Source organism: Podarcis gaigeae (genome assembly GCF_964106915.1).
Source record: "Podarcis gaigeae genome assembly, chromosome: 13".
In the NCBI taxonomy this organism is placed as follows: domain Eukaryota; kingdom Metazoa; phylum Chordata; class Lepidosauria; order Squamata; family Lacertidae; genus Podarcis; species Podarcis gaigeae.
This window is the reverse complement of record NC_139689.1, coordinates 55,279,354-55,307,023: the sequence shown is the minus strand read 5'-3', so window position 1 is coordinate 55,307,023 and position 27,670 is coordinate 55,279,354. Positions and strand designations below refer to the sequence as shown.

Below are 27,670 nucleotides of genomic sequence, written 5' to 3'. Positions count from 1 at the left end.
GCTTGACCTTGTTACCATACGGATATAAGAGGCAACTGGTTTTGCGTTAACCTGCGCCCTGTCTTCAGTTCCAGGAGTGGGTCACCTCTCAGGTTTGAGGTCTGTCATAATGTAGCACGTCACTCTTTGTGTGATGAGGAAAATAGGAAGCTGCAGTTCTAAGAGTTTTCGCTTCCCAGAATTTCTTCCCCAGCCGCCTTTGCTCCGGCTTCTCCAGGTGGCAGCGTTGGTCTCCGGGGAGAGGAGGGCTGCCTGTGGATTTGCCAGGAGGATTAACACAAAGCGCCAGGCGGGCAGGGAGGGCCAGCAGCAGCACCCTCCTGCCAGAGACCCAGATGGCGAGTACCTGTTGGCTGGTCATCAAGAGCTGGAGGAGACGGCAGGTGGGATGAGGCTTAGGACAAGGAGGGCAGGCGAGGGATTGGAGCAGCGCCATGGCTGTGCAGGAGAAGTGCTGCGGAAAGGGGACGGGCGGACGCCTTTATTTCAGGGAGCATCTCAGCTCTGCAAATAAAGAACGCTGTATCTGTCTACTCCAGGGCTATTGTTATTGCTATTTATTTACATTCTGCCTTTTCCCCAGACCGGGACTCCAGGCAGCTTATGGATAAAAATGCAAAAACGGAGAGAAAACTGGGAAAGCTAAAAACATAGAAAGGATAATAATTTTAAAAAGCAATTACAACAATAATTGAAAAATGTTTTATTTTTACACACACACACACCCCAGCACAATTGGACAAAGCAGCAGTGGCCTGACCCAGTCTTGATACTTAAAATTATTATGGTCACTTTCCCTCCCCCCTATGGTCCCCAGGCTGGGTGCAACCTTAAAAGACAGTAATAAAAGCAAGTTTAAAGCTGCTTACAGTCACAGAAATAGGGTGGATTGTGAAAATCTGTATCTCCAAATGTCCAATGCCAGGGTAAAGAGGCACATAATGACAATGCACCTCTGGGGGGCAGAAGTTCTTCAGCTGAGGGGCCACCACAGAGAAGGCCCTCCACTCGCAGGCCACCACTCCCTGCCATTTCTCAGGGTGGAGGAAGTACTAGGAGGTCCCCCTCTGCTGATGGCAGCACCCAAGTGGGTCTGTAGGGAAGGAGGGGGTCTTTCAGATATTGGAGGCCTGAGTTGCTTAGGGCTTTGGACGTTAACGTGAGCACCTTGAATTGGGCCCAGAAATGAACTGGCAACCAGTGCAGCTCGTTTAAATCGGGTGTTATGTGGATCTGAACAACACCGGCTGGTAATCTGACAGCTGCATTTTGGGCCCATGAAAGTTTCTGAGTTGTCTGCAAGGGCATTGGCCTCCCCACCCTTTGGGAGCGACCAGGGATTGAGCCTGCGACCTTGGAAATGGTTTGGTGGAGCACTGGCTTCTCATTCGGCTGGGAGAGGCTGGCTGTGTTCAGGACACAGGAACCACCCGAGAATTGGAAACTGTGGACCTAGTCCAGGTGCAGCCCCATGGCACAGCCCCACTGTGGCTCAGCCATGCCTGGGGAGTGGCAGCAGGAGCCACAAGGAACCTTGTGTGGCCTCGGTCTTCTCTCTGGGAACTCACTTGTGGGCCTAGTGTGATGTGCAAACTGGGAGTGTCAGGATACCTTAAGTGAGAGGAACATAGGCCCCTTCCTGCAAAATCTGCAACACATGCATCCCTCTGGCTGGTTTTTTTGCACCTTGCATGAATTGCATCTGATTGCGCCCTAAAAACCCCACCTCCTGCCTGCCTTGTGGCTTTTGTTGTTGTGGAGTTTAGCTGCTTCCCAGCGCTCTAGCGGCTTGCTAGTTCCCTGTATGACCAGGCCAAGGTTGTAATCCTGGCATTGTGGAGGTGAGCAGCTGGCTGGCTTATCAGTCAAGTGTATTCAATTCCCAAATAAGCCCTGCTCTGTTCTCGGATGTGTGCGCGTATATGTATTTTCTTCTCTCCAACTACATAATTTCTGACTGATTGTGATATCATATTTTAAAATTACCAGAAATCAAAGCCGGGAAATGGATATCGCTGCTTTTTACCACGAGCTGCATTAACGAGGGACATATAACGAATGCTCCTTTCTCTGTGTCTCGCTCCTTTTCTTAAAGACAGTAATAGGAGAAAATTGGTTTTGAAACAGAATAAAAGTCCCTTTCAGAGGAAAATCACTTCTTTCAAGGTACCTTTGCAGACAGTAAAATAGTCAGTGATGAAAGGTGGTTGTGTGATTGTCTTCTGCTTTTAGAGAGAGTCTGCTACAGATGGGGAAATACAAGATTGGGATAATTACATGGTAACGAACTCTTGTTGTGAAATTAGCATCTTAAGAAAAATAGTGAAAAAGGCTTTTATTCATGAATACTTCATTACTAGGAGGAAAGTGGACCAATTTGGCAACTCCAGGCACCTGTTCAGGATTAAATAACTTTTCTCTTGGCGCACCTTTCCCTCGCAAGTGTAGCATGTTTTTGCCGAACTTTTTGGCTGAAGGAGAAATGGATCCTTTGAGGTGGTCCGGAAAGGGACAGCAGAAGCAGCCTCTTCAGCCCAACTGGCCCTGTGGGAATGGCTTCAGAAAGGTGCAAACACTTCTGTGGTTTTTGAAAAATACCAGAAATCAAGTCAGGTTTCCCTACGCACAAGGAACAGTTGTTCAAACTTTGGCACACCACATGTGCTGTGTGCCTTGATTGCTACAAGAACGGGCAGAAGGGGGAAATGTATACTTGCAAAAACTGTTTAGGAATAAAAAAAAATTGTACATTTTGGAACTGGTTTGATTTCTCCTTTTTGTGAGTGTTTTGCTTTTCAATATTTTTAAATTTGGTTTTCTACATCTTGCTGTTTCTCCACTAGCTCAGTTTTTAGCTACTCATTCTTTTTTACTTTTTCAATGAAATCTGATATAATATGCACACATTTATAAGTGGCACCAGTGTGACCTGGTTTTGATGCAGGGACTTGAACCTCCCTCCCCACAGGACAAGAACCCACAAGCAGGATTTGTGTTGAGAAACAAAAGATTGCCTCTGTTCTTATAATAAACTGCAAAGTGTCTAAGTGCGTACTGCTGTGCAGCAACTGAGTTTTAAAAAACTATTTGAAAGCCTGCATATATACAGTCATTTGAAAATAAATACTTTTATCATTCTTATTATTTTTAAACTCACTAGCTACCTTTTTTGCCATTGCAATCCAAAGCAACTCGCAACAATATGTAGATAACATACATTAAAACCATCACAAAACAAAAGCGTAGAAAAATAGAAAACACATTCATGGTTTAAAAAGGCAGGATTAAAATATCCTACCCATCCAAGGGGCCACAGGTAGTTAAAATACCAAAGCTCTGGTGAAAATGAAACTTTTTGCCTGGTGCCAAAAGATGCGTAATGATGGCGCCAGGAGGGCCTCTCTAGGGAGAACATTCCACAAGTGGGGAGCCATCACGGAGAAGGCCCAATTCTCGTGTTGCTAGCTCTGGACCTCCCATAGAGGAATGCGGGAGGGACAAAGGGCAAAATAAACAGCAAGAAGCAGCAAAGGTTGCAGGCAGCATAAAAACCTGTTTGAGCCCAAGCCTGTGCTGAGCTGGCTACAGCAGCAAGCCAGAGACATGAAGCGCTGCCTCTGAACATGTGTGCAGAGACCCCTTCAGTTGTTTCATTCCATTATGAGATCTGGGTGGGTGGGGTGCTTTGAAAATGTATTTTTCTTCCTTCCTTGGTTTTAAATGTACCCGTCTGGTTTTTTGCTTCCTTGCTTGCAAGTTGCCTTAGAACTGTAGAGGTGGAAGGGGCCCCGGGGTCACTCAGTCCAACCCCCTGCAATGCCTTGAGTTGCCATTGGTAAGAAAAGGTGGCCCATAAATTTACTGTGCTATCGCACAGCCCTTGTAAAGGGAAGGTGTCTCTTGGGGTAGGCGGCCTCTCTGGCTGACCGCTCATGGCTGCCCTGTCCTGCCTGCCTGCCCCCTGTTTGAAGGCCAGAGTTCCCTCCTGAGGTTGCCTTTTCTCTCTTGGGGGACGAGTCACGAGGCAGCAAAGGACACAAGTCTGTTTGGAAGGGAGGAGGACGATCCGCAGGGAGGCTGAGAGCGAGCAATTCCTTGCTGTCCATGCTAATTTATCAGCCTGGAGAGGAGACGACCAGCCATTTCCGCTCACGCCTGTAGGCTGCGTTCAGGGGGAAGGACGTTGGGCTAAATCGTGCTGACATAACCATTAACCAGTTCACTCCAGTCAGAGGGGACGGACGGTGTGCAGTCTCCCACTTCATGAGCCGTGATGAGGAAATGTCCCCGGGGGGAATCGTGCCAGGGGCAAAATGCCAGAGCAGGAGGGAACTTCCCTGCCTTTCCCCAGCACCCTTCCTTGCGCTTCTGGGCGGGACGAGGGCCGGCCGTGGCCCCTTCTGGGCTCCCACCCGCAGAAACATCCCAGGAGGGGTGACCCTGAGCCTGGCCAGCCAGCAGCCGCCCCATTTTGGCCAGGCACTTTCCTCGAGGACCCCTGGCGGTTTTGTTTGCTTTCCATGCAAATGGAGTTGGTGCAGCATGGGATTGCAACTGCTTTCCCTCAGCTTTATTAATTTGAAATTTTGTCTGCACAACAATCTTCTTTTAAAAGCAACCAGAAGTTTACTTACATTCAGTTCACAGTAGGTTCCCTGAAGGCAGGCTTTAGCTTGTAGTTACAGAAGAGAGTGTGGGTTCATTCCATATGGGGATTGAACCCATGTGCTGCTGGCTGAGAACCAGCAGACAGCAAAGGGCATCAGGATGGAATAAAGCGAAGAAGAAGAAGAAGAAGAAGAAGAAGAAGAAGAAGAAGAAGAAGGGAAGATGGATGTGTGACCAGCCCTTTTATGGGGTCTCCCAGGGTCACGCCCATCTACTTGGTCACATGTAGGAGGAGGATGCTCCAGACAGGTGTGACAGAAAGTCCTCCTGGCTGGAGTAACATCCCCCTGTGGGTCTACTCTGGACAAACAGGAAATGTTGTATTTGACTGCCTTCTGTGATGTTACATCCCACATAATTTAGATTTTCTTTTTGTTTCCCTTACCACCACTCTGAGATTTTAAGGGCCTGCCTTAGTTCCACCTGTGTAATTTCTCCTGGGGGCGTTTTGCTCGCAGCCTTGGGGAAATGGTGCCTGCTTCCATTTGGCATATCCGAAGGAGGAGATTTGGTGGAGGCAGAGGGAAAGGCTTAGCTGCAGGTCTTGCACCTGTTCTTCTGGCTTCGTCCCTGTTCTGCTCCGCCCATCCCTCCAGCATTTCTCAGGAGGTTGCTTCTAATTAGCAGCCCAAAAAGGTTTCCATGAATTGTTTGGAAGTCACCCGGAGCAGAGCAGGGACACTGTTTTATTCCAGTTCCCTCTGCAGTCAGGATTGATGGTGAGGAAAAGGGATTTGCACACAAGCTGCTCCTGCGCCCGCCATGCCGCAAGGGTGGGAATCCAGACTGAAGGATCAGGAAGAAAGGGGTGGAGATCTGCTGCAGGGTTTAATCTGAGTCCAGGACAAAGAGCTGATCTTTACATGGACAGCAGTCACGTAGGACCCTGATATTTGGCACTGCTTGCAGATTAACAGGCTGCATTTTTTTAAAAATGGCCCCCTTTGGGGAAGGTGGTACAACTAGGGCAGGGGTAGGCAGCCTAAGGCCCGGGGCCCGGATGTGGCCCAGTCGCCTTCTCAATCCGGCCCACGGACAGTCCGGGAATCAGCATGTTTTTACATGAGTAGAATGTGTCATTTTATTTAAAATGCATCTTTGGGTTATTTGTGGGGAATAGGAATTTGTTCATTCCCGCCCCGCCCCGCCCCCAAGAAAATATAGTCCAGCCCACCACATGGTCTGAGGGATGGTGGACCGACCCAAGGCTGAAAAAGGTTGCTGACACCTGAACTAGGGGGTTAACATTAAAGGGCAAAGAGCAGCAACCATTTACTTACCTGTGTGTGTATGGGGGGCACCATTTATTTTGTCTTTTTACCTTGGGCACTAAAATGTTTTGAGCTGTCTTGTGTTCTTGGTGGTTAAAGAAAACATACACTGAGAGAGACAGCATCCCTGCATTTAGAAATGAGCAGCTAAGGGAGGAAGGCTGTAGCTCCAACTTTAACCATTACCTGCTAATTTTCTAAGTGTAAGGATTATTTTATTGTAAAAAAAATGAGAGGGAATCTAAGCATGCAATTCCCCACCTACAATTATGGTAGTAAAGTTCCAAGAAATAGTGCACAGTTGTTCTAAAGAGAGGAAAATCTGCTCCAAACCTATTTATGATGCCTGGGCTTAGACCAGGAATATGTTAGGGAAGATCACATCGCTATCTATCTAGATCAAAGGCCAATTAAAAAAACAAAGCCTCATATTTCAAAAATGCCCATCCTATGAAGTGCCCCTTAGGAACAACTTTTAAAAATGCAATCTGAATATGATACAGTCCAAACATTTTCAGTCATAATATCTTAAAATAAAATCCATGAATTTTTATCTAAGATATCTAGATAAAAGTCCGTTTTTCCATTTAAAAGAAGTAGTGTGACTTTTTGAGGTTAACCGTACATCAATATTTTGAATGTTTGTTGCACTGGTTAATATTTAGACCAAGATGGGGAAACCTGTGACACACACCCCCCATCTCCCACCCCCCTGAGCCGACATGCCAAATGGTCAGAAATGGTGGGAGGTGCATCCAGCAGCGTCTCACCCCTAATTTAGCCCCCGAGGTGTTTACTTTCTGGGCCATGGGAAATCCGGCTCTGGCTGCTCCTGGGTTCCAGTGAGGCTTTCTGGAGCAACAAACCAGACATCTTAATTCTTGCAGCAGGCAACAAGTATGCATGCCTCTTGGGTGATTTGCACGAATCCGGATGTTGGAAGGCTAATTTTAAGTCAGTCCACCTGGAAACAAGTGGAGGCAGTAGGGAAAGAGGGAGAGTTGTGCCTTTCCTCAGAGACAGCCAGGCTCCGGCACTCCTGAGACCAAGAGGCAGCTTTCCTGATCAGATAACCTTGTCCTTCCAGGCATATGCTGAGTTCTTGCAAGCTGCCTGATGGTTTAAGCCGACCTCCCCTTCTTTCTTCTCCCCACACTTGCTTGTTGCTCCCTGGGTAGGCCAGTCTTTCCTCCAGCAGCCAGAGGTCTGTGTGTGAAGTGATATATGCATCCTGACAAGCAGCTGTCAGTGGATTTCAGCATGGAAGCATAATGGAACAGAAACCTCCTCTCGGAAGGACACTGTCTGCTCCTTGTACATTGCCAGCCGACCTTTTCCCTGCGCCTGGTTGCAGTGGCAAGGCCATTCCAGACGTCACTCAGGGTGGGGAGGAACGAAGCATAATTTATGCCATGCGCTGCACTTCCCAAAGGATAGTGCCGTGTGCTGAGCTCCAAAGGAGCACATTGGTGGCTTTGGCCTCTTTCCCCTCGCCTTGACTTGGATCATCTGGATTTCAAGGGCAGCCTGAGATGGGGCAGCTGAAAGCTCCTGAGCCCGCATTCCCCTTTTGCCAGAGGGAGGGTGGAGCAAATGCTGCATGCTGGGGGGGGGGGGGGCATTTGCTACTTTTCGGGTGGAGGGGCGACACCCAGTGTGAGTTGAGTGTTTTCTAAAACTTGGGGAAAGTTTTGTGTTTTGTTTGTTCCCATCAGGTGTTGCTGGTAAAACTTGCCCTGTTGGGAGGACTGTCCTATCAAACAAATACAAGGATTCTTTGGTTGTGATTTCTGCAATGCAAGGGGTTGGACTCTGGGGTCCCTTCCAAGTAGACAGTTTTAGGATTCTGTCATCTGCTGGGAAAAGAGCCCACATTTGTGCCACTTCAGCTTTTATTGATGCTTCTAGGGTTATTCAGCTTTTATTGATGCTTCTGAGGTTATTGGGGGGGGGGGGGCTTGGTGTTCCTACCCACCCAGAAGGAAGTGATAGAAAAACACTTTTGGAAAACTTCCATAGTTGACTTTCTGTCGCGTCCTTGGATCAGCCTGCTGAGTCCTCCATGGTGCACACATTTAAATTGTAATGCTCAGACCATTCTGGAAGTCACTCAGGGCTAGGACAGAAGGCAGTGGGTGCGGGGTGATTAAGCATAAGTAATTTAAATAATGTTGCCAAGACTGTCCAGATTCTGCACCAAGAAAAACAATAATAAAGCTGGATTCAGCAAACTGTGTGTATTATGCAAATTAGGCAACTAGGCACAATATGTCTTATTTGCTGTAATTTATTTTCCTCTCTGCCATTCTGCATACATTATTCTGGCTTTGTTAGTCATGGGTAGGGCCTCAGAAATTCCCTAGAAATATCATTCAGCAACTTCTGTTGTTTTGAGGCTTCTGGCAGTATCTCCCTCGTCCTTTCAAGCACATCTCCACCACCATAAGGCCTATGTCCTTCGCTTGTCTTGAATTCAGCTGCCTGGTGGTGCACTCTGAGCTATTCTGTTTAGCAATCTTCTTATTGACTCAGTTTGCAAGGTCCTCTGAAGTGGGAGAATCACACAACTTAGTCTGCATTCACACAGCAGTTTATTCCACAATATTTCCCTCTTAATTTCTGCATTATATTTGAACTTTCATGCAACTTAAAAGCCACTTCCATAAATTTAGCAGAATATAGTGCAAGTTTAGTGCTCATTTCAGTGTTATTTCCAACAGATTTTTTTACTGGAAACAAATTACATGGGAATGAGTGCTAAACTTTCACTATATTACGCTATATTTCTGAAAGTAGCTTTTACATTGTTTGGAAGCTCAAATATCTCGTGAAAGGTAATAGCTAGGGAAACATGAAAGTGGAAATAAACTGTTGTGTGGATGCAATCTGCATTTTTCCTAGGCTGTCTGTGATGTCTGTTATTACTGACTAGTGAGGTTCTAGGGGTCTTAGTAGACCACAAGCTGAACATGAGGCAAAGCCAATGCTATTCTAGCCTGCATCAACAAAAGTCTAGTGTCCTGATCAAGGGAAGTAATAGTCCCACTTTCTTCTGCCTTGGCCAAAGCACACCTGGAATATGTTGTCCAATTCTGGATGTCACAATTTAAGAAGGATGTTGACAAGCTGGAACATGTGCAGAGGAGGGCAACCAGAATGATCAAGGGTCTGTAAACCAAGCCTTAGGAGGAATGGTTGTGGGAGCTGGGTATGTTTAGCCTGGAAAGACTGAGGGGAGATGTCTAAAGGGTTGTCCCATGGAAGATGTAGCAAGCTTGTTTTCTCCTTCTCTGGAGGGCAGGACCAGAACCAATGACTTCAAGTTACAAGAAAGGAGATTCAGAATCAACATCAGGAAAAACTTTCTGAGGGTAGGAGCCGTTCAACAGTGGAATGGGCTTCCTCGGGGGGTGGGGGGTGGCCTCTCCTTCCTTGGAGGTTGGATGGCCATCTGTCAGCGATGCTTTAGTTGAGATTCCCGCATTGCAGGGGGTTGGACTAGATAATTCCATGATGCTATGACTCCCTCCAGTTTTGCTGACTGACGCTCTTCCGTCTTTTTGGGTCCCCCGCAGCGCACTCTGGATTGACGCCACTGGAGCCTTTTCCCGGCCACCAGTCATGTTGGCCTGCCTGCAGAGGACACAGAACCCGCCCAGCCAGCACCTCACCTGCCCAAACAAGGCCCTGGAGCCACGCAAGTGTGAGTAGACCCCCTCGCTGGTTCTTCTGCGGACTCGACTCACAACTGCCTTCACACAAACCAAAGCTGGTGTTAGTCGTAACGATTCCCATTGTGGGACACTTTCCAAGGTGTGCCTCTGTGGCCACATCTCCACCATGTGGGTTAAATCGCTATGGAACCATTTACAATAGCTGCAGCTTCCCCCCAAGAGTTTTGGAGCTGCGGTGTACTGGGGGTGCCAAGAGTTGTTGGGAATGTGCACCCCACACACACACTTAACAGAGATTGATTGTGAAGCCACCCTGGGAATTGTAGTTCTGGGAGGGAAATTGCTGGGACAGTTATCCCCTAACAACTCCCAGCACCCTTAACAAACTACACCTTCCAAAATTCTTTGGGGGAAGCTTAAAGTGGCGTTGTAATGTTTCAGATGTATGGTTTGAAGGGAGCTCAGCCCGTGTGGCCAAGGAATGGCCAGGGATAAAGGGGGAGACCTAGGTCCCTAGAGCGGAGGAGAGAGTGGAAAGTGGGTGGGTGCTCAGGGGTAGCCTGCAGTCTGGGGGCCATGGCAATCGGCCTAGTTTCCTCCCCCAGCAAAAGTGCAGCCATTGGTGGCATGGGAGCGGCGCTCTCTCCATCCCACGAGGGTTCTGGGCTGTTGCTATTTTGGCTCAGCATCCCTTTGCTGGTTGGTGGGGGCTGGGAGCAGAGAGCCGTTTGACTGGAGTGGGTGGGGTGGGGGTCGCACTCTTCTGAGTCTTGTCACATGGAGAAACACGGCCCCCTGAGTGAGCTTGACCAGGGTTTGGCATGGAGAAGGATCCCTGGGCTGAGAGCAAATGCGAGGGTGGCAGTCGGAAGGAGAGAGAGAGAGAGAGAGAGAGAGAGAGAGAGAGAGAGAGAGCGCGCCTGTGCTTTCTCTGAGCAGGGAGAACGGCTGGCCCTTCCTGCTTCCCCTTGATGCTGTCTGGCCATATTGAAAAGTATATTTGTTTAGCAAATAAGAAGAAGAGGAAGGGCAGGTGGGAAGTGGAGACGGGAGCTGGGCTTGGATGGATGGGGGAAGTGGGTTCCCGTGGCTGGGGTGGGGAGCACCCTTTGCTGCCGTGCTGCGACTTGGGTGCTTGCCAGCCAGGGCCCCATGCAGTCAACGCCCCGAAGGAATTGCTCCCTGCCTCCCCTTCCTTTTTATTTCCTTCTCAGGCCCCTGTAATTATTTTTCTGGGTTTTGCTGTGACTCTGCGGCTCCTGATGAGTTGGCCTTTCAGATAAGCCGTAAACTAGTTACATTAAAATAGGTTCCGAAAGGTCACTCATCAAAGCACCTGTTCCTTGCGGTCTTTGTCTCTCCATCCAAAGCTGTGATTAAATGTCTATTTAATGAGCCCGGCTGAGGCTGGCTGCGGTGACCTCTCTGGCTGCAAAGGCGCATTAAGAGTCTCAAGTGATGAATGTGTGTTTTTAAACCAGAGGGCTGGGTGTTGGGGGTTCCCCCCCCCCTCCCCTGTCTTGCATCAGGACCCCTCTCTCCTCTTCTCCCTTCAAGTGTTTGCCGTGTTCCAGGCCTGGAGATGAACATTTCTGCAGCATGGGCTTCTCAAAAACAAATCATGCCAGACAAATCTCATTTCTTTTTTTGACAGAGTTACAGCCTTGGTGGGTCAGGGGAATGATGTGACGTCATGTATCTTGATTTCACTAACGCTTTTGACAAAGTCCCCCAGGATATTCTTGCAGAGAAGCTGATCAAATGGTGGCCTGCGCAGCATTTGAGGAACTGGACTTGCAGTCCTTCTTCCCCGTCCTCTGATGGACGGTTGTTGGGGTAATCGGAAAAGATGGCTCTTCTTAGAACTAGGCACGATTTAGAAGCGACTCTGATTACTTAATTTGCTCCTGAGTATCTCGGCAATTATCTTTATGGGCCTTATTTCTTGTCCTCTGGCGTCGTTTCCCTCGATATTAAATGAGCCCACCTCACAGCGTGGCAGCGGCTGGCCTGCCACCACCACAGAATCCTATTATCCTGCCTGTACTGCTGAATAATTTTGTATTAATTTCACATCAAAGGTGAGCCTGTTAATGTTGGCCTCCCGCCTGTGCTGGAAGGCACAGGGGATGCTGGCATTTCTGAGGCTCTTCCTCTGCCTTTCTCCTCCTGCTGTGGACATGCTGGCTGGCTGCCCTGGGGGGCTGTCAACAAGCACCCCTCTCTCTTCCCAGTTTTCCTTCTCCCGTTTCTCCTGGGCTTCCTTCGTCTCGCATAGTGGTGCATTTGCAGCAGGAACGGTGAGCTTGTTGCCCTCCATAAGTTATCGTTATTGTTTATTAAATTTGTATAGCATCCTTCACCTGTAGATCTCTTCAGAGGGTCTCATGTCTGTGCCCCACATGTGCCCCAATGCAACCAGTGCTATGGCCCTGGTGGGTCTGGAAGCTTGGCAGTGAGGTCCTGCTCACTGTTGTGGCTTCTGTGGTCCCTGCCACAGGGCGAGGGGGCAGCCTCAAGGAGGTAGTGAGGGCCAAGGAGTCAGGGCTGGTTGTGAGCCTCAGTTGTCCATTTGAGACTTGTGGGTATAGAGCAATATATAAATTCTAATAACAACAGTGATGGTAGTGGTGGTGAAGATGTTTCACTCAGAGCCAATTCTCCAGCTGCAGTAAAGGTAAAGGTAAAGGTACCCCTGCCCGTACGGGCCAGTCTTGACAGACTCTGGGGTTGTGCGCCCATCTCACTTAAGAGGCCAGGGGCCAGCGCTGTCCGGAGACACTTCCGGGTCACGTGGCCAGCGTGACATTGCTGCTCTGGCGAGCCAGAGCCGCACACGGAAACGCCGTTTACCTTCCCGCTGGTAAGCGGTCCTGGTTTATTTTTAAAGAGGTAACTGACCTTGCACCCGTCTCTCCTCCCCCTGCCCCCCCCCCATGGATGCATCCTCCACAGAGCTGGATCCTCCTCTCTCTGCTCCCACCTGCAGGAGGACAAGCCTTGGGGCCGCCTTTCTTCTTCAGCTAGGCACCCCCTGAGTGCTGTGCCGCTAAAAATCGGGGCAGAAATCAGCCTGCCCTTTCCGTCTCTGGGGGGAAAGCGCTTCTCTCTCTCTGCTGATTAATTTAGTAATGGATTTCTCCCTTCCCCTTTAATATATGATTTTATATATTTTTCATACCAGGCAGCATTAGTGTGCAAAGCAGTGAAGTTTTAGAAGCAATCAATATCCCTGAGCTATGGAGCATGTGGAGCATTATTTCCAACTCTGATTTGGGGATTAGCTGGTCCTGCAAAGGGAAGTTTTTATATATATCCCTTTAAAAGGAGTAAAGGAAAACCAATAGTGGGTGAGTCCAATGGTCAAGAAAGCAGTTTCTGCCCATGCCATAGAGGGAAGTGAGGGGCAGATGGGGCTCGTCCGCCTGGGAAAGGAGCCCATCTAGGAGAAGGAAAACTCTGATCCTAAACCTCCACTGCCTTGCGGATATCTTCAGGAGAAGATGTTGACATGAGCCAACAGTGTGACGCGGCAGCTAAAAAAGCCAATGCAATTCTGGGCTGCATCAATAGGAGTATAGCATCTAGATCAAGGGAAGTAATAGTGCCACTGTATTCTGCTCTGGTCAGACCTCACCTGGAGTACTGTGTCTAGTTCTGGGCACCACAGTTCAAGAAGGACACTGACAAACTGGAACGTGTCCAGAGGAGGGCAACCAAAATGGTCAAAGGCCTGGAAACGATGCCTTATGAGGAACGGCTAAGGGAGCTGGGCATGTTTAGCCTGGAGAAGAGGAGGTTAAGGGGTGATATGATAGCCATGTTCAAATATATAAAAGGATGTCACATAGAGGAGGGAGAAAGGTTGTTTTCTGTTGCTCCAGAGAAGCGGACACGGAGCAATGGATCCAAACTACAAGAAAGAAGATTCCACCTAAACCTTAGGAAGAACTTCCTGACAGTAAGAGCTGTTCGACAGTGGAATTTGCTGCCAAGGAGTGTGGTGGAGTCTCCTTCTTTGGAAGTCTTTAAGCAGAGGCTTGACAACCATATGTCAGGAGTGCTCTGATGGTGTTTCCTGCTTGGCAGGGGGTTGGACTCGATGGCCCTTGTGGTCTCTTCCAACTCTATGATTCTATGATTCTATGAAAAGGCTCAGAAGGAAGCCCTCCACAAATCCAGGGTGAGGACTCTAAGACAGTTGGATGGTGCCGTGTTTGCCTCCTTCTAGCAACTCCTGCAGCCAAGCTGGTGCCAAACGTCTGGCTCTGCTTTCTTTGGACCACAATAGCGTGGCTGAGAGCGGGTCTTGTGTTTGGGCTGCCCAGGACCTCTGTACACACTGCCTAGGCTTGTGCCCAGGGGAGGGGGGTTCATTTCAGTGCTGCTGACACAATGGCTTGACTTCACCCCCAGACGTGCACTCCATTGTCTCTCAAGAGAGATGGATGCCAACAAGTTATATCCCACCTTTTTCTCTAAGGAGCTCAAGGCGGCGTATGTGGTTCTCTGCCTCCTCCTTTAATCTCCACAACCACCCTGTGAGGTGAGTTAGGCAGAGAGGCAGGGACTGGCTCAAGGTCACCCAGTGAACTCCATGGCGGAGTGGGGATTTGAACCCTGGTCTCTCCCAGGTCCTAGTCTGACACTCTGACTTCTGTACCACTTTGGCTGCCGGCTGCCCAGCCTTGTTTGACGCAGCCTGGATTTATAGCCTGGGAATGTTTTCTTGAAACAGAGTAACTCGGCCCAGCCTTCCTTGCCACTGTCTGTCAGCAAAGCAAGGTGGACCACAAAAGGGGTCGTGACCAGACTGAATCTGTGCCCTCTCTTTAGCTGTGTCAGGTGATGGTCTTTTTATCTTCAATTTCTCTCGCCCCACTTCTGTGTTTATAGGAGCATGGGGCTTTACTTTAAATTATAAATCAAACACCCCCCTCCTCTGCTCAGCTGCCCTCTCACTCCTCTGTTGTCTCCCTGCAACTGCAGAGCCCTGGCTCATATTTTAATTAAATGTCACTTTCCGCATGCCTCTGCCTTTGCACTTTGCCTTGCCTGTATCTGCTCCTGGAACCCCGGCTGCTGTTTCTACTACAAACGCAGGAAGTCTGTGCTGCCGCTGTAACGGCTAGAGATCAATATTCTTCTCCTGAGCTGGCTGGTGTCTTCTTCCACGAGCAATTAAAAAATACCTCTTGGAGGGGTCTCAATGGAGCCGATCAGTGGGGCATCTTGAGTCTGGGACATGCATCTCCTGTCCCAGGTCCTGGTGCCTCTCCTTGAGCTTGCGGTCTCTGCCTTCCACTGCTCACAAAGCGTCAGGCACCCCGGCCGACACCAGGCTCCCTGCTCCCTTCTTTGGCAGGGTTCAACTTTCCTTTTTCTTGGAACGAAACTGTGGAACCAAGTTGGTGGCCCTTGTTGCCCTTCTGGCCTAAGTTGCCCCCTCCAACGGACCATCTTTAGGGGTCATTAGTTTCAGAGATGGCCTGCTCCAGAGCCGGGGGAGGCTGGCAGGGTCGGCCCCCGGCAATTGTGCTGGGCTTTGCAGCAAATGGCAGGAGCCCAGGAAGCTTTCTCTTTTTTTATAGAATATTTATTAATTTTTTTAGTAATAATACAGTAAAAGTAAAAAAATAACAAAAAATAACAAAAATACAAAAATAAAAATAATTAAAAACACACAGATTTTCCATTGCTTATTTTCCTTTAGCTTGTTTCCCGGACCTCCTCGGACCTCCCTTTTTTGTATTCCAATTCAGATAGTTAGTTCAGCAAATCCTTACCATTAAATTTTTACCTGTTTCTAACCCTTTTTTTCATATTCTCTTAAAGCATTACAGCTGGAAACCACTTAATTTCTATCCAACATCATTCTAACATTCATTAATTTTACAATATTTCTGTAGGTAGTCTTTAAATTTCTTCCAATCTTCTTCCGCCAACTCTTCTCCCTGGTCTCGGATTCTGCCAGTCATTTCTGCCAATCCCATATAGTCCATCACCTTCATCTGCCATTCTTCCGGAGTGGGTAGGCCTTGTGTCTTCCAGTACTTTGCAATAAGTATTCTTGCTGCTGTTGTAGCATACATAAAGAAAGTTCTATCCTTCTTTGGCACCAATCGGCCGACCATGCCCAGGAGAAAGGCCTCTGGTTTCTTCAGGAAGGTATATTTAAATACCTTTTTCATTTCGTTATAGATCATTTCCCAGAATGCCTTAATCCTTGGGCACGTAGGAAGCTTTCTTGTCCCGTTGGTCCATCTAGCTCAGTATGGCCTACACTGAGTGTTGGAAGCTCTTCTGAGCTGCAGCCGGGAGACCTTCCTAGCCCTACCTGGAGATGCCAGGTTTTAAACCTGGGAGCTTCTGCATGCAAAGGAGAGGTCCTGGCACTCAGACCCAGCCTACGCTCATGAGAGGTGGAGGGAAGAGGGGGTTTAGGCCATCGGACTTTTAAAAATGGGCATGCACTTGCGGAGGTGGCTGTGCTGCTCAAGTGATCCACCAGATGTGATCCGTTGGCTTCCTATCAGGGACTCCCTGCTGTTGGTCACCCTGGTGAGCTCCTTCCGGAAGATAAAAATCTACTTGTCAATAATAATAACAGCAACAGTTTTAATACAACAATCATCAGCTGTGTACAAATGCTGCTGGGTATTCCAAGAATACCACTGTGCAGATTTCAATATTTTATTTAATATCCTTTTCCCTTGATGATAGAAGCTAATAATCCCCCCACATCCCATAATTACTATGTTTTTCAAACCTTTTTTGCTCCCACAACATTAAGGCTTTGAAGATGCTTCCGTGTTCCTTGACAGTGCCTCATGGATTCGTTGACCAGATCCCTTTTTGGCTGATCAGATTCCCAGCCCTTAAGTGGTGGGTCATTTTTGCAGGTATCAGAAGAGACTTGCTGGATCTAACCAAAGGTCCATCTCAGTCAGACCCTGTTTTTCAACAACCCCCCCAAAACATCCCACTGGAGAAGGCTGGGGGTGTCCACAGTAGCTTTGGGGTGCTGGGTGGCTGTCTCTCTCCTGGGGGGGAATGAAAGCCCATGGGGTGGGGAATAGGGGGTGGACTGGGCCTGCAGCACAGCTGATGTGTTTGTGGGTGGCTTGCTGGTCCCCTGGGTCCATTGGTGCACCTTTATCTGTACCTGAGCACTTTCAGTTTTATGCCTTCCCAGCCATACTGGGGGGGTGGGGGCTTGACGGGACTTATTCCTGCCGTGTGTTGCTGTCCCCTCCCCTTAATTAGTAAGAACACAAAAAGAGCCTCCTGGATCAGGCCAGTGGCCCATCTAGTCCAGCAACCTGTTCTCACAGGGGCCAAGCAGATGCCCGTGATGGGAAATCTGCAACCCCCAACACAGATGTTGGGTCACCCCCAGCCCCCCAAATAGAATCAGAGAGTGTTATCTTGCGCAGTCTTCTCTGTTTCTGTCTCTTTGCCCGCCCCCTTGGATGGAGGCTGATCCTGGCCTGCCTTCTCCCCCATGGATGCAGAGAAGGATGAAAGGAGGAGGAGGAGGAGGAGGAGAAAGACAAGAGGGAAAGAAAAGTAGCGTGAGCGTTGACAAGACTTTTCAGAAGTCCTCTTCCAAGGCCCCATTACACAGTGTCCTTTTGTGTTCCCTGAAAGTATTTTGGCAGCTTATCTGCCAAAGGTTTTCAGCCTCTGAAATGCTCAAGTGGGAGGTTCAGGGATGCTTTTGAGGCATCTGTTGCTGCTGCTGCTGCTGCTGCCGCCGCCGACTCTGAATGGGATAGCCTTTGGGTACTTTGAGATACTGCTTTCGACGACTAGAACTTAAGTGCCCCTGCCTGTATGCGCCAAAGACCAACGAAAGCTCTTATGGGCATTCAGAGGCACACTAATGCGTTGTGCATGCATGAATGGCGCCCTTTTCTGAATTGGGGGTGTGTTCTGCATTCTTCCCCAGGGCACACACAAAGCTTCCTTGGGCATAAGGGGGTCCAAGAGACTTCTTACAGAACGCCATTGTTCAAATCTCACCTCGGTTGAACCACGTCATGTGACTGAGTTCAATCTCAAAGTGCGGGAGACCTTTCAGTTCAGTGAAAAGTCAAGTAAGAGGTGGCAGGATAGGATCGTAGAATCATAGAGTTGGAAGGGACTGAAAGGGTCCTCTAGTCCAGCCCCCTGCAGTGCAGGAACCTCTGCGAACTTGCACCCCCTTCGCTTAAATCCTATGCAGAAAAACTCAGAATCCTGCCAAATGTATAAAATTAGGTGGGGCCTGGAGAAAGAGGAAAGAGAAAAGTTTTTCGTGCTCTCTCATAACCCTGGAACTTGTGGACATCGAGTGAAGCCAGGTGTTGGAAGATTCAGGAGTTTACCTCTATTTATTTCCAGCTATCATTCATGCCATACTGGCTGCTCTTAGGAGGAGGGGGAGCTAACAAGTCAGATTATTTAGAGCAGGGGTTCCCAGTTAGCTAGGTACTGCAGACCTTATTTTTCCAAAGCCAAACCATGGACCCTCTACTTTGGAAAATGTTGATATCTCCATGGTAGGTTTGTTATGCGAATGGTGTCACAGATCCCCTGGGTGGATCACATGGACCCCCTGGGTTCCGTGGACCACCAGCTGGGAGCCACTGCATTAGAGCAACAAAGGAAGTATCTAGGGGCTGCTAAAAGGGTCCGGATGAGGAGGCAGTGCCTTGGTGGGCAGTTGTGGCCTGTTAGAGGTGGCAAGTCCTCGGATCTTCACAAACTCTTTCCTGGTGCCTCTGGTGGCAGCAAATCTCTTGCTTCTTTTGTGTGCTTCCAGTGCGCTGCTGCCCTGGTGTTTCCTCCCATCGCAGGTGTGTCTCTGAAAGGGGAGATAACAAGAGCTGCTTGTTTACCAGAGCCTGCCAATGAACAAAAGGGCTTTGACGCTGCGTTTCAAATGCCACCTCTTGCAGTGAAAACACTGCTTTTGAGCATGATTGGATTTCGTGCCCAACCAGAAATAGGAATATTTTCCTAAATGTGGCAAGCACTGCACTCGCCGGTCTTTCCAGCACATAACGCTCTGTGTCTCCCATGTTCCCTTCCCAAGAGTCCCCTCCTCTGCAGGGCAAAAAGAGAGAGGGAGGTTCAGGTATTCATTAATCATAGATAGTTGTGTTAAAAATATAAAGGGAACAAAATCAACAAATCAGGTTTCTGTACAAAAATCTGGGCTATTGCATGTAAACGATACTGTCAGCCTAATCTGCAGAAACCTTTTTGTGTGTGTTGTGGGTACGGGGCAGTGGGGGGGCTGCTGCTTGGTGTGGTCTATTTCCCTGTGGCACACCCCGCCAGAAAAGTTTGCCTGGCCAATTCTTGGGCTCAGCCAGAAATGCCCCCGGCCCACATGCCCTTGGTGGGCAGGAGCCAAAGGAACAAAGTAAGCGGAGCCACCAGTTCTGCTGTGCAAAAGAGCAGAAGTTTCTCCATGCCCCCCCCCCCAATCTGTCCACCCTCTAGCCGAGAAAAGGGAATGGGCACAGCTCAGTGGCATTTGCTTGGAGCAGGGGGAGGGAACCTGGGCAGAGTCTGGCGGGCCAGATGGATGGAGAATGGGGACCTCTGCCTGAGGACCCCCACCCCTAGGCAAGTTGGAGGAGGCTGGATTGCAGGGGGTTGGCCAGGGTTCCCCTCTGTGATTCTTTGGTGAAGCTGCCTTGGCCCTCTGGATTTTAACAGCTGCATGCAAAGAATCCTGCCCTGTTGTTAGATTGTAGGATATTTTCAATTCTTTCTGTTGGGTTTTGTTTAAAGCTCCGCTGTGCCAGAGGTGGAAAATAAGATGATAAACTCCCACCTCCCCACCCTTCAAGAGCTCTGTTGTTTTCCGCTCTGCTTCCAGGTGTGATACAAAACACCCAGCGGATCTGGGAATGTGCCTGCTGTACCTCAGAGACACAGAGAGCCTGTGGAATTTGCGGCACTGCATTTTCTGTGCTACCTTCGCATGTGATTTTACACATGCAAGCCTGTTTACCAAATCCATGTCAAGTTCACCTCCATGCCTTTTGCATCTGTTTTTGCCCCAAATTGTCCACCTGTAGCAGACCAGCCTGTAATGTTTCTTTCTGCATAAAATTGCAGGCAGCTGTGGATTCTTAATCTCTCTTTCTAGGAAACAGTCTTAAGTTTGTTGCATAGCAGTGGAGCCTGGCTTTTTCTGGTCCACCTGCAGAGGCAGCAGGAGGGCGTTGCACTTGTGGAAATTCCCTCTGTTGAGTGTTACGGCTAAAATCTGGGTGCGGGGCTACACTGCCACCCAGATCGTCGGACTAAGTGTCCGCGGGTCCCTGCGGAAGAAAAATGAGCTCAGCCGGACAGGAGCAAAATGCGGAGATCCAAGGTATATTGCGCAACAGGTTCAAGACCAGATTGAACAGCGAGAAAGGGGTGACATGAACTTTTGAAACTCCCTCCATGTCCCAGAATACAGTGCAAAATACATCCCAGTTACATCATGAATACATTAAGGAAAGGTTGGGTTACACAGATTACATCATGAATACATTAAGGAGAGGTTGGGTTACATCGCATTAACATAAGGAAGAGGGAGGGGGGAATATGCAGAGCTGGAGATATGCGCAGATAAGCACTTCCTGAGTGTATGCATAGTCTGTCACCTGGCATTGCCCGGAGGAAAGGTTTGGCAGAGTGATTTGACAGGATTAGGGTCTTGACACCTTACTTGAGGAATTAGGGGGGACAGGGGAGGGGTGATGGAATCCTAGAGAAATTGAGCAAATATATTGTAGTGAAGAAGACATGCCCCCCCCTTCCGTAACATGAGTGATAAAAACTGTTTTAATTGCATCTGCATTTTTTAAACAACAACAACACCACCTCTTTCAATAGCTTCCTAATTAATATATTATACTAATTTTTTATTATAATAATTTTTATTGGTTTTTACATATACTTTCTTACATAACATCATAGTGTACAAAAGTAAATAAAACATTTGGCTTCATGAGCCTAGAACTTCCCCCCTCCCCGACTGATGGTTTTCAAACCTATTCTCTATGTACTGCATTTTCTTATATAATCTTGTTTACATACTAAATTAACTGTAATAAGTTTGACCTTACAAAACTTCTTGTAGCCCTACTAGCGATGTTAGTTATTTACAATTGTCCTTCAGATATAACACAAATTTATTCCAGTCTTTCAGAAAAGTCTGATCCTGCTGGTTCCAGATTTTTCCAATCAGTTTTGCCAATTTGGCATAGTACAGTAATTTCATCTGCCTCTCTTCTTTTGTTGGCAAATCTTCTTGTTTACATCTTTGGGCTAATAACATTCTCGCTGCAGTTGTTGCATATAAAAACAATGTTTCATCCTGTTTATGTATTTCTCGGCCTACTATACCTAACAGGAAGGTGTCTGTTGTTGTTTTTTTATAGATATATATATTTCAACATTTTAAAAATTTCATTATATATCATTTCCCAGAAGGCATTCACCTCCTTACAGGTCCACCACATATGATAAAAGTACCCTCTTTTTCTTTATATTTCCAACATTGATTATTTGTTCTATATATTTTTGCTAATTTCACTGGTGTTATATACCATCTATACATCATTTTCATTATATTTTCTTTAAGTGAACTGCATGCGGTAAAATTTACCCAATCCTCTAACTGTATATTATGACCAATATCATTTGCCCAATGTATCATTACAGATTTAACTTCTTCATCTTTGGTATGCCATTCCAAAAGTAACTTATACATATTCAACAATATTTTAACTTTGCTGCCTAATAAATCCATTTCAAACCTAGATCTTATAAATTCAAATCCATTTTTCTTTTTATCTTCTCTAAACACTTCATTTATTTGACGATAATGCAACTAATCTTTTACTGACTCTTTTATCTCTTCATAAGGTTTCAATTTCCACTGGTTATCCATCTCTTTCACCAAATCTCCACAGGTGGCCCATTTTTGTTCCATATTTAACTTTTTTATAGATGTTGCCTCTAATGGCGACAGCCACCATGGTGTTTTACGTTTTAATAAACTCTTATATCTACTCCATACCTCATAGATTGATTTTCGAATTATGTGGTTCATGAACTTTTACCATCTCATACCATAAATATACATGCCCCCTAAACCTATTGTCAAATCCTTCCAGAGCTAATAGATCTGTGTTTTTTAACAATATCCAATCCCTTAACCAACACAGGCAAGAAGCTTCATAATACAATTTCAAATCTGGCAGGGAGAAACCTCCTATTTCTTTAACATCTGTAAGCAATTTGAATTTTGTCAGATAAATTTTGTTATTACTTTTTGCCACTCTTTGAAATTACCAAGCCCATTTATAATTGGGATTGACTGAAGATAATTTCATTCTTCCCCACACTTCTAGATCTCTTTTAATACCATTCCATACCAGTATATATCTTTAAACAAATTTATATTTTTGATGTTAGCCAGATTCCTAAATATTTAACCTTTTTTACCACCTCAATACCTAATTTATGTTGCAATTTGTCTTTTACATATCGATCCATATTTTTAACAAGCATTTTTGTTTTCTTTTTATTTAATTTAAAACCTGCTACCTGTCCACGTTGTTCAATTCTTTCCACTGCTTCCATTGCACTGGTTGATGGGTCCTCTACTGTTATAACTAAATCGTCTGCAAAGGCTTTCAATTTATATTCTTTTCGACCGACACCAGTTCCTTTAATCTTGTCAGTTTTTCTCATATTTCTTAGAAGGACTTTCAGGGCTGTTATAAATAATAATGGCGATAATGGGCAACCTTGTCTGGCAATCTAGCTTTTTGGTCTGAATAGATTGCTCTGATCCCTTTTATAAAACATTGTCCCATTTCCATTACAGTGGTACCTCGGGTTAAGTACTTAACTCGTTCCGGATGTCCATTCTTAACCTGAAACTGTTCTTAACCTGAAGCACCACTTTAGCTAATGGGGCCTCCTGCTGCTGCCACGCCACCGGAACACGATTTCTGTTCTCATCCTGAAGCAAAGTTCTTAACCTGAAACAATATTTATGGGTTAACAGAGTCTGTAACCTGAAGCAAATGTAACCCGAGGTACCACTGTAATTCCAATGTTTTATTATAAATTCCCAAGAATAATACCCATGGTATTTTGACAAAGTTGCAGGAGGAAAGTTTTTCTCTTGTGCGCACCCATAAAATATCACCTTAATTTCCACGTGGGTTTACACAGGAGCCGAGACAAGATTCCCAAACCCTCCCTTGACTCTGCCCTGTTCAGCTGCATTCCCAGGTGTCCCTGGCAGCTGCTCCTATGTTAGGACCATGGAAATAAATTCTCTGCCATAGTTGAAGACAGGAAGTTGGGTGGCCTGGAGCTGACCCCCAGTACTCTTCCATCTTGCCAGGACTTTGCTGACTGACCCCCAGGTTTTGACTCAGCAGAAAGCGTTTGGAGTCTCCATGTTCTTTCTTGGTTATCATTGCATGGGGTGTCATTGGTCCCTGGTAGCTCCAGGTAGGACTGAGAATGTCCCTTGGCTGAAACACTGGAGAACCACGCACCAACTCTGCATAGAACAGTTTCCCAGTATTGCTATATCTATATTCATTCCTTTTAAGTGCATTTTATTGTTGGTTTGCATAATCTTAATTTATGGCCCAAATGCTTGTCAGCCTGCACCTTTATCTTAGTCTTATCGTGGTCCTCTCTGATGGGCATTGCTGTTTTTCAGCGAGAGGAACGGGGCTTTGTCTGTGGTGGCACCCCACTTGTGGAACTCCTTGCTCCTTTGGAGGTGCAACCGCCATCCTCATACTTGAGTTTTGACCATCAGCTTTATCCACCCAGGCTTTTCAGATAAGCTGGTGTTTGTGCGGTTGTATGTGTTGTTCTATCTGCTGCCTCACTAATATAAAGGCTCATGCATTGTCTGGGGTTTGATTTATTTAGGCATTTTCTCTCTCTTAGGTTAGTTCGGCTTTTGTTGTATTTTATGTTGGAAACCTTCAATAAAAAGCGATTAAAAATATATAGGCATTTTGATGATTGTTGTTGATCTGGTTTATTGTTGTGAACCAACCTACAATCTCAATTCATTTTATTTTAATTTTTATTTAAAAGCATTTCCTTTGCTTTAGATTTTGAAATTCGTAATTGATGCAAATCAAATAAACAAATGCATAGGTCATTCTCGCCTTCTCTCTTCCTAATCTCCCTTTCCTGCAGCTTGGCTTGCTTTGGCTTGCAAATTCTGGCCCCTTTCTCTCTGCTTGCAGCCCTGTAGTAGTTGTGTTGCACATGCCGGGAACAGGTGGGTAGATGGACCTTCTCCACTATTGCATGGCAGGAAGTGACAGAGATGCTGTTTTTGGGTTTCCTTATTCTCCAGTTTACCAAGCTTAGTGAGGGGCGGGCTGGGGGAGGGGGCAGTACCCACTGCACTCGCAGCCAAAGCCACAAGCGGGGGGGGGGGGGAGTAAGCTTGTAAAAAACAAGACTGTGCATTTTTACTGGTCTGTTTTGCAATGTGCCTGCCTTCCTTTGCTGCCCTGTTTTATATGCCCATATCCCTGGCCATAAAAGGTAAAGGGACCCCTGACCATTAGGTCCAGTTGTGGCCAACTCTGGGGTTGCAACGCTATTCTCGCTTTAATGGCTGAGGGAGCCATGTGGCCGGGTCATGTGGCCAGCATGACTAAGCTGCTTCTGACGAACCAGAGCAGTGCACGGAAACGCCGTTTGCCTTCCCGCCGGAGTGGTACCTATTTATCTACTTGCACTTTGACGTGCTTTTGAACTGCTAGGTTGGCAGGAGCAGGGACCGAGCAACGGGAGCTCACCCCGTCGTGGGGATTTGAACCGCCGACCTTCTGATCGGCAAGTCCTAGGCTCTGCGGTTTAACCCACAGCGCCACTCACGTCCCATCCTTGGCCATAAAACATGTTGAATTTCCCTGCCCCCCTTTCTCTCCCCCTTAGTTTCACGAGCTGACCTTGGGCCAGTCACCCTCTCTCAGCCTAACATACCTCGTGGGGTTGTTGTGGGGATTAAGTGAGGAGGGGGAGAACCCTGTTTGCCACCCCTGAGCTCTTTGGAGAAAGAGGGGGGAGTCTAAATGGAGTGAGAACATTTTTGCACTGGAGGCTCTGCTCTTGGTTCGGCCCCTTGCCAGTGAAAGGAGCCTCCAGTTAAAAGCTTCAGGCGCCGCTGCTGCAGCCCTTTGTGCTTTGAGCGTCTTCCGAGAGTTCCCTCCGCCGCGCTTGACCAGTGGGGTCCGTCAGCGCAAAGGAGGCCCCTTCCCTTCCCGCGAATCAAATATTAATCTGCAGCCATTCAAGGAGGATGTTGCTTAAATGGCAGAACAGAGAGGCTGGGAAGCGCCTCCGGCATCCTGCAGGGCCCTTCAGTTGCGTTTATGCGCGTCCTCTGCGCAGCCTCTCCTGTCGTCCTGACATCTGCCCGCCCCTCATCTCTGCGCCTGCTGCTTCCTTCCCCCGCTTCCCTCAACTGGGTGGCAGAGAAGGCCAGCAGTTTCACGAAGGCAAAGCGTTGCTGCTTCTGCAGCTGCAGGTGCCTCCCTCCTCAGATTCCTAAGCCCTTCCGCAAAAGAGCTGCCTGAGTTCTGTGGGGATTTTGATTTCTGCCTCACGTAGAGCAGCGTGACCCGGAGGAAGGGCATTTCCAGAGACTCCCTGGTTCAGATCTCACAGAGGCAGCAATGCTTCTGAGTACCAGCTGGTGGAAACCACAGGAGGGAAGAGCTGCTCTCGTGCAAGGATCCTGTTTGTGGGTTTTCCAAAAGAGGCCTCTGGTTGGTGGGATAGATGGGCCCCCATTGGGCTGATGCAGCACCCAGGCTCTTCCTGGGTTCTCAGGTTGCACCTCTGCCACGGACTGCAAGGCGGGTGTCTCTCTCTCTCTCTCTCTCTCTCTCGCAGTGCCTTAGCTGAACCACGGACTGCTAGAAAGAATGGAGTGACAATCAACGTGTTTGCATCTCTTTTGCATACAGAGATTTGCTTCTTCCTTTTATAGATTTAGAGGGATTTCATGCACAAGTGCTGGTCTTTAAAGCAGAGGACTGAAGGTCCAAAGTAACTTTTGTCCCATGCAAAGTCTGTGGAGAGATGTCCTCAGATAGCCTGCAGTGCCAGGGCTTGGGGAAGGGCACCTCTCTCTTGCAAACAGGATCCCCTGTGGCATCTCCAGGAAGGGCTGGCAGAGGCTCTTGCCTGAAACCTTAGAGAGCTGCTGCCAGTCAGTGTAGACGAGACTGAGCTAGATGGACCAATGGTGGCATAAGGCAGCCTCCAACCTTTTCAGGCCCCCCCCCCCACACCCAGCTTCTTCTCCCCAGCTCAACCCTTCAACTCTTAAGCTAACTGAAGAGGCAGGGCACTTCCAGATGGCTGTTTGTTGCAGGATCTTCAGAGGATCTAGGCATAGATGTCCAGCCCATATGTCCAGCTCCCCCTCCCAGTGTTTAATCCAGATTTACCTTTGGGGGATGGGGGACCCAATAAGTTGTCAACAACCCACTTGCAACCTGCCTGAACAACCTGCCTCCCAAGAGCAGCCCAGAGAATATAGCCAGTGTCTCCATTGCTATGGAGGGGTCAGTTCCTTGCATCCAGGTGGGACTCAGAGAAATTCTTCCCTCCCTGTTTGTGGGCGCGTGCACACACACACACCCCCGCAGGAGCCACATAAGGAGCTCTTGACAAGACCGGCTGGTGCAGCCAGGGCGGTGATCTGTTTTGTGGCTGGCACAGCACCCTCCAGCTCCTGAGCTCAAGCGATCCTTCAGGAGAAGCTGAGTTGCAGGCCCTCTCTTGGAGCTGGTTTCGCTCTTCCCCTGAGATTTAGGTTCCCAGAGGTTATGCAGAATAAACTGGTGCAGACAACTCTTAATCTATGCTGGTTTGCTCCAATTTACAGCCTCTGGGCTTGCAGTTGCCTGATTTTGTCCTAATGGGGCCTGCCAATCTGTACCCTGCTAGATTACTGAGCCCAAGAGGGTTCCCTCCATCCCTAGTCCAGGAAGCCCTCCCCCCCAACATCTTTCAAGACCTGATGGAGACACCCAGCTGGAGGTTGTTTTAAGGCGACAAGGCTGCCCAGGAGGAAAACACTCCTGTTTCTCTTATTCTGAACCCCCCAGACACACAAACACAGCGAGTTTGTTTTCACGCTGACCCTAAGTGGCACAGTGTGTGGCATCAACAGCACCAATTCCTCACGAGGAGACAAATGCAACATGACACACGTGCGTAGCAGTATCTGCGGTGACACTTTGGCAGCAGATAATAAAGAGCTTGCCCTGAGGTGAGCAGATCTGGCAATGGCGTTTTGAAAAGCCTCTCTGTTAACGGACGGGCTGGTTGGGTGGCAGCAGTGGAGTCGCCTCATCTGTTCCCTTGTGTCTCCTTACTCTCCTTACGCAGGAAAGTTGGGAGGGTGTAGCAGCAGGGCCTTGTTTTCTGGGCTCTGCAAGGCTCCCTCAGATTTGGAGAAAATTGGGAGGACAATCCTGAGAAAGCTTCTGGGATCTCTTGGCTAGAGAAAAGAGGGGGGGCACTTAGAATCATAGAATCACATAATTGGAAGGCACATCTAGCCTAACCCTTTGCAGTGCAGGAGCCCCAGCTAAATAACCCCTGATGGATGGCCCCCGGGCCTCTGCTCAACAAGCGCCCAGGAAGGAGAGCCCACCACCTTCCAAGGTCTTCTGTCCGCAAGGAGCGCTTTGTCCTTTCAGCCGTCCCAGCATGGGCGCTTCCTTACTCGGGGTCCGTCCTGTAGCTCCTCGGTCTCAGTCTGCCCCACAGGAACAAGCAGCAGTGGCTCTCTGGGGTTTGGCAGAGCATCTTCCCTGGCCTTACTTCCCTGGCCCCACTGGGGACTGAATCTGGAACCAGCAGGGGATCAGCTGCTGTGCGCCAAGGAGGCGTCTACAAAGTCAGATCTTTGCTCTGTCTTAGAATCATAGAGTTGGAAGAGACCACAAGGGCCATCGAGTCCAACCCCCTGAGTCTTAACCCACTATT

The 27,670-nt window shown here is 48.0% G+C and overlaps 1 protein-coding gene across 1 annotated transcript in view; it reads left to right on the top strand.

The window, feature by feature from the left end:
* Positions 1-27,670, top strand: part of FAM222A (family with sequence similarity 222 member A) — an 87,390-nt gene that overhangs the window by 37,057 nt on the left and 22,663 nt on the right. The window contains exon 2 of the mRNA XM_083710154.1: positions 9,515-9,642. Coding sequence (XP_083566280.1) covers positions 9,561-9,642 — 82 coding nt within the window. The 5' untranslated portion in view covers positions 9,515-9,560. The remainder of the gene's footprint in view (positions 1-9,514; positions 9,643-27,670) is intronic.